This window comes from Silene latifolia, chromosome 2 (assembly GCF_048544455.1).
Source record: "Silene latifolia isolate original U9 population chromosome 2, ASM4854445v1, whole genome shotgun sequence".
NCBI lineage: Eukaryota > Viridiplantae > Streptophyta > Magnoliopsida > Caryophyllales > Caryophyllaceae > Silene > Silene latifolia.
Window position 1 is genome coordinate 12,304,847 of NC_133527.1, and position 9,619 is coordinate 12,314,465.

At 44.0% G+C, this 9,619-nt stretch overlaps 1 protein-coding gene across 1 annotated transcript; it reads left to right on the plus strand.

Moving 5' to 3' along the window:
- The first annotated feature begins 6,876 nt into the window (after positions 1–6,876).
- LOC141634003 (putative mitochondrial protein AtMg00860) lies at positions 6,877–7,380 on the plus strand. The gene has a single exon (XM_074446340.1). The coding sequence runs from the start codon at positions 6,877–6,879 to the stop codon at positions 7,378–7,380; it is 504 nt and encodes a 167-aa protein (XP_074302441.1).
- The last annotated feature ends 2,239 nt before the right edge of the window (positions 7,381–9,619 follow it).

The following is a 9,619-nucleotide window of genomic DNA, read 5'->3' on the forward strand; positions in this document are numbered from 1 at the left end:
GCAAAGGCACTCAGGCCGTCGTATATGCACCAAACAGAGCAAATGTACAAGCAAACTGAGGGTTTGCGCCCCAAACAAAGTCCAAAAAATTTTCAAAATCAGACGTCCAAATGTACAAGTCTACAAAACTACACAAAACTACCGCTGGGCGCCCTCCAACTAGGCAACTCTCGCCACCAGAACGGCGATCTCGGCGTCCCGAACCTCGAGCTCCCTCAACAAGCGAGCTGTCTCCTCCCGAGACTGGGTCAACTCTCGCTCCAGCTCGCGGTCACCCTGTAAACAGCAATAAATTGGCTCATGTCAATCGATTCAAGCAAAATTAGAAATCAAAAATCAAAAGAAATCAAATGAGGTTCATACCTGACGACCTCGACCACCGACGAGCGCCTCGATGGCAGTAGCTCGCAGCCGGTTGGCCACCCTCCATAGTGCCACGAACCGGGACGGCGCGACCTGCATTTTCAAAGGAAATTCTCAACAAATTGAACGAGCTCAATCAAACGTGTTCCTACACGAAAGTTATATAAGCTAGAGGCTCACCCTCCGAATCAGATGCTGCCAGTCGTCTAGGCCAGCATCCGTCACAGCTACGTCAAAGTCACGCAGCTCGGAGATCGTCGTCCTCCTGGTCGCGTCAGTGTACTCAAGGGTCTCGGGGTACACTGGCGGTTCGATGCCCGCCGCCTCGACCTCCTGCAAAGACAAATAGCTCTCACTAATCGATGATCTTTCGTCGTAATTCTCTAAATCAAATCAAGGAAAAGTAAAAGATACTCACCACTACCGGCCAGTATGCCAACCTCCCATAAAGGAACGCCGAGTAGTCCTCGCCAGGGAGAAGAAGGTCGTCGCCACTGGCACCAGCCAAGTCCGCCTCCCTCTCAGCATCAGAAGGCTCCCTAAACATCGTCCTAGGAGGATCGACGGGAACCGTTAACGCGTCCCGATAGCACTGACGAGCCAAACGCTCGCCCAGGTACCACACAAGACCCATCGACGTCCTCAACAGCAGCCGGCTCGGGCTCCTAGGTCGAAGGACCTCAGCGACAAAAGGAGGCGCTCCAGCGTACTCCGCCCAAGGTCTGGGCACCCACTGCGATAAGATAAGGCAAAGATCATTCCTATGGTCAATTAAAGGCAAAGGATAAGAAGTATAAATGAATACGAATGGGATACTCACGCTGCTCAGCTGAAGGGCGTTCACGTCCCGCCGGTAGACGTTGTGAGAATAACGCTTGCTCTTCGTCCGACACATAACCCAATCCCTCACAACAGGATAGGCCCTCTCAAGTGGCTCCGTCCTCTTGGGCGCGAGACTCGGGAAGTAGGAGTACACCCACGCCTGTAAAACGAATAATCAATGACAATCTTTCGTGATTCGATAAAGAAAGGATTTTGCTTTAGTCTAAAAAAGGGGAAGGTTCATACCTCCAACAGTAGTCCAGGTCCGACAGCCCCTGGAGAAGTCCCCTTCTCCATCAGCTCCGGACGAACCATGGCCCTCATGAAGCGGATGAGGACCGCAAAACCCAGATGACCCGGTCCCAGCGCCCTAGGGAACTCGGGTCGAAAGGAAGGGAAGAAGCTTCGTCGCGACCTCTTGCCCTTGTCTCCGAGGTAAATCGAAGACGAGAAACCACCAAAGCCACGGACGAGCCCTCTCGTCACCAGACGGGGAGGAGGAGCCGTCTCCCTCCCATCGATCGTCACCGGCGCCGGGTCTTCCCGCAAAGTAGTCTCGAACGTAAGAATCGGGTACCAAACCGAAGATCAGAATGACCTTCGGCGACAAGTTCCAGCCGATCAATCTCTCGCCTCGGCCGAGTCCGCCCCTCATGGCGATCTCCGGCCACACCATCTCCTCGGTCCCACACGGCGGACGAGAAATCATGCCGTAATCCTCCAAAGTGACTCCCACCTCACCGAAAGGCAGGTGAAATGTGGAAGTCGTATCCCAGAATCGGTCCAAGAAAGCGCGGACCAGGCTAAGGTTAGCCCGCAACTTCCTCTTCACGATATCCCTCCGGACTGAACCGAGAGGACCGAACGCTCCACGCTCGATCATGGCCCTCCTCCGCCGACAATTTGCTCGTAGTGCTCCATCGCTGTCGTATAACCCGAGAACGACCTGATGTTCCCGGCCTCCTATTGTGATTTAAAGCAAAGCTATCTTTAGTTTTGACTGAAATTTGAAAGAAATTGGGACAAAAAGAATGAAAAAGGATGGCTAATGAGTAGTGAATTCCTATTTACCAGACTCTTCACCGTTCTGTAGGACAGGTGACCCTCTGCAGCCCACACGAGGTGCCTACTCTCCCAGGTCTCGGCCCACGCAGGAGCTCCCCTCAGCTGACGACCTCCTCGCCTGACGTTGGCTCGTCTCGGGATCTCCTCCTCCTCGGCGGCCTCCTCCTCGTGAAACTCAACAGCCATCACCGCGGCGGTGAAGGCCTGCTCTAAAGCCTCCTCAACAGTAGCGGCGTCTATCTCCATGGGAGTCCTCCCAGAAGTAGAAGCCTCATCACCTGCAACGTTAAAGTAAATTCAGGCCATGTCACATGACGACAAGCCTTTGTTAAGAAGTTTTCGAACCTTCAAAGCCCTGAAAACGCCCTTTCCTTGCCATCTTTGGCCATATTCCCACCAACCTAATCACTCATGTGATAAATTGGGTCAAGTCAAGTCCAAATCAAAGCCTAGTTCCGGGTTCAAGTCAAAAATTCGGCAGCATTTCGCTATAACGGCGATTATGCCCTAGAAAGGTGTCCCGAAAAAGTTGTTACAAACCAAAACTCCGAGATGGTAGATAGTTTACCCATCACCCAAGGATCCCAAATATCAAATTTCATCGCAAATGGGCAGTCCTAAGGCTATTTTCGAAGCAATTTACGGTTTAGCTGTAAAACCGTCTCAAATCTCACTCAAAAGCTCAAAACTCGACAGAAATTCGAAACAAATACATGGTTATGTTCCTAACATTGCCTACTATCCGTTTCTAACATCAATTTGACATGGCAAATCCATTTGGGGGAAAAGCCCCAAATTTTCGATCAAAAGGGTCGAAAACCCTAAATTTCGCGGCTCAAAATTCAACAAATGTAGATGAATAATGCAAGATTGGGATACATACCTCGATTAGTCATGATTAATGAAAACTTTTGAATCAAACCTTGGCGGAAATGGTGAAGATTTGAGAGAGAAATGAGTGATTTGTGTTTCGAATGCAAATGAATACAATCCCTCTGATTTTCGCGTTTTTACGCAGAAATAGCACTTTGGGGAAAAGACGCAGCATGCGCTGCGCCTCTTCCAAGAGACGCAGCTCTTGCTGCGCCTCTTCCTTGTGTTCCCTCCATACGGATTTTCAAAAATTCGTTATAAGTTCGTTATTTGTGGGCCCATCTTTGGTGCGCCTCTTCCTCGATGCTGTTATATTCTTTTGGTCCATTTCGACGATTTTCTTTCGTTCCGGCCCGCATTTCATCAGTCAGCAGCGGACTGTTGCATATTATTCATTTTCCCAGTAGCAAAGCAATATTTTTGATATTGCTCAAATCCTTATATCCAGCGCAGTAGTATTTTGCAGTATTGCTCACTCAATATTTCTCCCCTGACGATCAAGATGTTCCTAGTCGTCAATATATTCCCCAGCAAGAGTTTGCTTGAGACCGACACAAGCAGATTCAACCTCAAGTTTTTCTAGAGTTCGCTTGAGACCGACGCAAGCAGATTCCCCAGCAGGTTCTACCGACGTCCTGCTACTTTCAATATTCCTTGTTTTCCCGCGGAGTTCGACCAGGGTGTCGTTCTCCAGAATTTCTCAAACCCAAAGCCTTCTTTCTTAGGTTCGTAAACCCGAAATTAGGACTTCTTTAACTATAGGATCCCAGTTCCTTTTAGGTTCATAAACCTTTAGGTACCCAAACTTAGTTACCCTTTAAGTTGAACTTACTTTAGGCCTCACTCCCGCCGATGCTTTCCTTCAGGGTCCCACACCCTAGCACAACCCTTACTTATCTTTTAGGTCTTACCCTTAGCTCCCATGCTCAACCTTAGCTCCTACGCAACTCCGGAAGCATCTCGAGAAGAAGTCTCAGGTATGGTCTCTTCTTATGGCTGGCGAGCCTCCTTACGTAGTCTAATGGACTTTAAACGACCCTCCCCGATAGTCGACAGACTCTAAAATGTTCCCGACGACAGGTCCTTGGTTCAGACCCCTTGAGCCGCCTCGCGTCGCCATAGTCGTCAGGTTGTAATCTTCGATTGACCTGATGGCTATACTTTGACTTTCGCCTTGTCCAAGCCTCAGTCAAAGTGGGGGCTCTGTAGACACCTCGTTTCTGCACCTCCCGCAAACCACTCGGTGATGATTGGGCCGCATGTTTGATACGCGGAACGATTTGTGACAGTTCGTAAGATTATCATCAAGTGATTGCTCAAATATTAATGTCTACCTCTTAGTTGTCATCTACGTCCCGATACGGTCGTTTTGGCAGTAATTAGAGTACATTCGGAGTCCGGGTCAAAAACCGTCTCCATTTTCTGATAACTGTTAAATCCCGAGTCGGAATGTTCTGGAATGTTCCGGATATTTCTATTCCATATTTCACAAATTTTATCTTTTGGCAAATAAATATCCCGTAATATTCATATAAGATATTAAGGGAAACAAGATTATTTCCGTCTTACCATAACTCAAACGCGGTAATCTTTCTTCAGCAGGAGGAAACCTCCTGGGAATAGACGCAGCAGGTGTTGCGCCTCTTCCAAGAGACGCAGTGGCTGCTGCGCCTCTTGCCAGGCCCTTTTCTGCATGTTTCTCGTATCTTTTTCATATCTTTCCGAGATTCACTTCCAAAGAGTCTCCGAAACCCTATTCCGTCACGTGATTAGTATAAATAGGAGCCTTCACTCCTCATATTTCTCACGCGAGTGTCCGCCCTTCTCTTCTCCCTTTGCATTCTAGACTTTGTTCTTACTTTTTGGCGCCTACGTGCTTGAACATTCGACCACGTAAGCTTGGATCCTTCCGGGTACCAGCCTCTCCGTTGCATGACCGACCAATTTGACCAACTACACCAATAATCAACTTAATCAATCAACTTAATCGTTTTCCTCTTACGAGGGCACTCTCTTTGCATTCGCGTCGAGCATCACTAATCGATATCTTAGTTCTTCGTTTTCGTCAACATGTAAGTCTGAGGGTGTATAATCCTTATTTATTTATTGTATTTTAATTATCGAATCACTCATGTAAGGTTTATGTCGAAAATACCTCATTAAAACCGATTTCTAAAACCGTCTTTAAAACCTCTTTTTACGGAATTTCAGAAGACTGACAGTCGAGAAAAGACGCAGCAACTGCTGCGCCTCTTCAAAGGAGCGCAGTTCATGCTGCGCCTCTTCGTGAGGCTGCCGCAGTTCCTGCTTCTTTTCTTCTTCCTTCGTCCTCTGTAATTCGTCTTTGATTATTCGTTTTCACTTGTTTTCTTTAATTCTTCGGTACAATAGTTTAATAATCATATGTATATTATTAATCATTCATCCATATGTTTTAATCGTCATAAATCCGACTTAAATCCCAAATAATTCATATTTGCGGGTTTTCGCCATTAAATTCAATTCCGGGTTGTAGAGATTCAATTCGCTCATATTGGGTTTCTGGGATTTGTCTTTGATATAGCTTTCATCTGTTTGTCACATATTCATCATATATCATCATGTTTAGACTAGTTAATTGATTTCAATAGAAGACTCATTAATATTTTTCACTTCTGTAATTAATTCATCTTAATTCCGTCTCACTCATGTTTTCATTGTTTTTATGACCCTTTCATATGTTAAATAACCTATTAATCACTTTCATCCGAGTACATAATTTAATCAATCCTTAAAATCACCAAATTGTATTAACGGCTTGCAATTACGGCTTCACAGCCAGACCTGAGCCAAGGAACAGACGCAACGTCTGCTGCGCCTATTCCAAAAGACGCAGCTCTGCTGCGCCTGTTCCTGGCTGATTTCTGTCCCTGAACTCCGTTTCTGCCTTGACTTAGTTATTTAGCCTTCGTTTAATCAACTATTATCCGTAATATCACGCTAATTCATGTTCGTTAATTTATTTATTCTTTTATTTCTTTATTCCTTTTTCTCAAATTATCCGTTTTATAGGTATTTTCGACATAAATCGCCTATTCCAATGTAATTATTGTAATTTTCATTATTGTAATTTTCTTTTATTGTATTTATCCTATTGCTTGTATGTTTTCACATGTAATTGAGCATTAAATCCTACTTCGACCTAATTGTATGATTAAACTAATTGTTCACCGACTTAGCTAATCTCACATGCTAGGATTAAAACTTGGATGTTGCATTGCATGCATATAACCGACGATATATCGAGTATAAATAACTTCCCTAATCATTAGTAGAGGCCGCTATCGAGGCGGGCGGGATTAGGTGTTCGATCAAAAGAGCTTCCTAATACGTACCCTCACCCCTTACTCCAGATCTCCGTGAGCACCCGTGTTCATTGGCATCCACGAGAGTCATTCTAGACATAGAATGCTAAGGGTAACGATTGCTTAGTGTTCATGTCTATACTTTATGTCTTGACATGACATGAGGTATTCGAACGGTTCCAATTTCCCATAAAAATTGGTGGCGACTCCATACAAAAATGCAAACGCTTGTTTCGTTTCTCACCAAGCGCCCCCGTGGGCGGCCCGCTGTCCACACCAAGAGAAGACGACCTTCACTTGTCCCATAGGGGTCTATGCATATCGTAGGATGCCATTCGAGCTTTGAAATGCGCCCGGCACCTTTCAAAGGTGCATGATGTCAATCTTTTCGGACTTTATAGAGAAAAGCATGGAGGTTTTCATGGACGATTTTAGCGTCCATGGAGACTCATTTGATCATGGTCTGGTCAATTTGACTAATGTGTTGAAGAGATGTGAGGAGCCCAACCTTGTCCTAAATTGGGAAAAATGCCATTTTATGGTAGAGGAGGGGGTTGTACTCGGTCACATTGTCTCTAGAAGGGGTATTGAGGTTGATGGTGCAAAAGTTGCCGTCATAGAAAACTTGTCACCTCCTTCCAATGTGAAGGGAGTGAGGAGTTTTTTAGGGCACGCTGGATTCTATAGGCGTTTCATTAAATATTTTTCAAAGATAGCAAAGCCATTAACCTCATTACTCCTCAAAGATGCCCCTTTTGTATTTGATGAACCTTGTCTTGAGGCTTTTCATAGGTTGAAGGAAGCATTGGTCACGGCTCCAATAATCCAAGCTCCGGATTTGAACCTCCCTTTTCGAGATCATGTGCGATGCATCGGACTTCGCGGTTGGTGCGGTCCTTGGGCAAGTGGTTGACAAGAAGCATCATGTCATTTATTACACAAGCAAGACCCTTGACCAAACACAATGTAGCTATTCTACGACCGCAAAAGGAGATGTTGGCAATTGTGCATGCCATTGAAAAGTTTCGTCAATATCTAGTTGGGTCTAAGGTGGTGGTTTACTCCGATCACACCGCCTTGACACAATTAATGGTGAAGAAGGATGCAAAGCCCCGACTCTTGATGTGGGTCTTATTAATCCAAGAATTCGATTTGGAGATTAGGGATAAGGCCGGGTCGGAAAACGTTGTGGCCGACCATTTATCAAGATTGACCATTGAGGATCATGGAATTCAAGACAAGAGTGGACCTATCAATGAGTGGCTAAAGGATGATGGGCTCATGGAAGTTAGCTCCAAAACTCCTTGGTTTGCGGATCTTGCAAATTACATTGTGAGTGGTTTCATACTGGATGAGATGGAACCAAGGGAAAGGAGGAAATTGAGACATGATGTCAATCGGTACTTTTGGAATGACCCCCACTTGTTTCGCAAGTATGGGGATGGAATGTTCCGAAGATGTGTTTCTAGAGAGGAGGGATTGGAGATTGTTGACCGGGTCCACAATTCCGCTTATGGGGGACACTTGGCCACCTCAAGAACCATTGCCAAGATCCTCCAAGGTGGATTTTATTGGCCCTCCATGTTTAAGGACATCCACTACTTGGTGAAATCGTGCGATGCATTCAAAAGGGTTGGGAACATTGGGAAAAGAAATGAAATGCCCCTCACCAACATATTGGAGATTGAGCTCTTTGATTGTTGGGGAATAGACTTCATGGGACCGTTTCCCAACTCTTGTGGGAATGAATACATCTTGGTAGCGGTGGATTACGTGTCCAAATGGATTGAAGCGGTGACCTCTCCCACCAATGATAGCAAAGTTGTGATGAAGCTTTTCAAGGGCACGATCTTTCCAAGATTTGGGACCCCAAGAGTGGTCATAAGTGATGGCGGATCACACTTCCGCAAAAGTACTTTCAAAGCTCTACTTGAATCACATGGAGTGCGGCATAAAACCGCCCTAACCTAAGTTTTTTTGAACATTATGAGTGTCATGGTATTTTTCTAGAATGTTCATGAGTTTAAATTTCAAATTTCAAATTTATTTGAAATTTTTATGATTTAATTTGAAGTTTATGGCAAATTTTGTATTTTTGAGTCCATTTATGAACAATTTTAAGAAATATAAGTTAATTATTGTCAATATGTTAGTGGAGACTAATTTTGAGTCCTAAGTTGGTTAGGGTAATTAACTTGTACATAAATATGAATTTATGTAATTATTGTGATTATAAAATGTTAAATCACGCAAATCCGTAAAAACCGATTAATATACGATATTGGCTCTTTAAAGGCGATTTAGCATAAAATTGGGCATGTTCATACATATTATAATGCTGCATTTTATTTATGATTGTCATATTTTAATTTTATGTAATTTTTGAATTATGTAATTTTACTTAGTATGGCCTTAGTTTTTAATTGGTATTACCCGAAATGTATGGGAGTATCGATTCGGTTGTAATTTATTGTGATCTCGTATCACCGTTTTGTAATTTAATAGATTTATTTTATTTTAATTACAAATGTATAATAGGAAATTACGTAATTTATTATGTAATTTATTTATTCCGTAGTTCCTTGAAGACGGTGCCACTCGAGAAGGCGATCCATTAAAGAAAGCGTTGTCTTGAAATGCGTTCCAAGACCGAAGTTCAAGGGACCAAAGGAGTTGATTTCCGAATTTGTAATAGTTTATTAGATTTACTATTTTAGGAAGGCCATACTAGGATTTAATTTATGCTTTGCATTTTATTTATATGTTGCATGCATCGCTAAATCGCCATAACTAAACATGCATTTTAAATCGAGTTTATCGACCGTGTCAATTACAATTATCGTAGTTCACCGCTTTAGTTCACTTAAAACGTGATAGATAATAAATTGACATGACTTCTCGCTAAAAATAAACAATTGAGACTTAGCCTTACCAAAAAGTAGAAACCATTAAAACCTATTTCGTGAGGGAGTGCACTCGGCCACACCGGGGTACAAACCTTGTTACGTAGGGGAAGTGGATGATAAATATCTATCCACCGAATTCATGTTGATGAGGGATTTATCGGCCACACCGTGCCCAAGTTAATGTGGGTTTGGATCATGGACACATTTATTCAAAATTTGGATTGAGCTCAACGGAAGTATTCGTGA

What these genes read in the sequence shown, in the direction of transcription:
- LOC141634003 (XM_074446340.1), top strand. Translation starts at nt 6,877, where the DNA reads ATGGAGGTTTTCATGGACGATTTTAGCGTCCATGGAGACTCATTTGAT.